Genomic DNA, 948 nt, shown 5'->3' on the forward strand with positions numbered 1-948 from the left:
GCCGTAGCGGGGGCGTGCGGCGGCACCGGCGCACGAGGTCGTGCGCGGAGCACGCAGCAGACCATTTCCTGCCGCCCTTGGCGCCAGCTGCGCGCGCCGGCAGCCACAACCCGGCGACCGCCCCGGCCGCGCCCGCGGCCGCGCCCCTGGCACCGCCGCAGGCGGCCGCCGCGGGCCTGCTGTCGCCGACCGCCGGCGCGCTGCGGCACCACCCGCCGCGCCACCGCCGCGCGCGGTCAGACCTACCTGCGCACTACCCCCTGTCCCCCCTCGAGTCGCCGCTCCACGCGATGGCGCCCTGGGACGCGGCGTCCGAGGATGATGCTGGCAACCTCGGACAGCGCGACGAGGACGATCTGCTGCCAGAGGGCCAGCCGCGAGCCGGGCCGACCAGCCCCGGGGGCCGCACGCCGCTGCACCGCGGTCTCAAGTCGGCGGCGGCGCAGTACCGCATCGCGCGCGCGCGGTCGCCGGTGCCGCCGTCGGGACAGCCTGCAGCGCCGACGCCTCGGTCACTTGTCCAGGCGCAAGGTGGGGCTGCGGCGTGCGGCGCGGTGGCGGAGGCGGCGGAGGAGGGGGAGGCGGCTGCAGCGGACGAGGGCATCGCGGGCAGTGACGCTGCGGCGGCAGAGAAAGCACTCGCAGAGGCTATGAGCCAGGTAAGCCGTGGCCGCGGTCTCGCCTTGTGCTTTGGAAAGAAGCTGCTTTCACAGGCGCCTCAAGCAGCTGACCCCTGCAATGGGGCAGGCACTTGAGGCACCCAGGAATATGAATGAGTTTGGGCCAGCAGTTGCGGGGCGTGTGCATTGCCTGCCCGTTGAGATCTGCCTGCTGCATTTCCTCACAGTACAACGGAAGCCTCAGCCCCAGGCGCCTGCAGCGCCTGCGCGAATTCATGCTGCGGGCGGCGCTGGGCGGCCCCGCGGGCGCCGGCGACGCGTGCGCGGG

The 948-nt window shown here is 74.3% G+C and overlaps 1 protein-coding gene across 1 annotated transcript in view; it reads left to right on the forward strand.

The window, feature by feature from the left end:
- MNEG_6104 (hypothetical protein) overlaps window positions 1-755 on the forward strand; it is a gene marked incomplete at both ends in the record, with an annotated part of 3,008 nt that extends 2,253 nt beyond the window's left edge. The window contains one exon of the mRNA XM_014045426.1: window positions 88-755. Coding sequence (XP_013900880.1) covers window positions 88-755 — 668 coding nt within the window. The remainder of the gene's footprint in view (window positions 1-87) is intronic.
- Between the last annotated feature and the right edge of the window lie 193 nt (window positions 756-948).

This window comes from Monoraphidium neglectum, assembly GCF_000611645.1.
Source record: "Monoraphidium neglectum strain SAG 48.87 unplaced genomic scaffold scaffold00962, whole genome shotgun sequence".
In the NCBI taxonomy this organism is placed as follows: Eukaryota; Viridiplantae; Chlorophyta; class Chlorophyceae; order Sphaeropleales; family Selenastraceae; genus Monoraphidium; species Monoraphidium neglectum.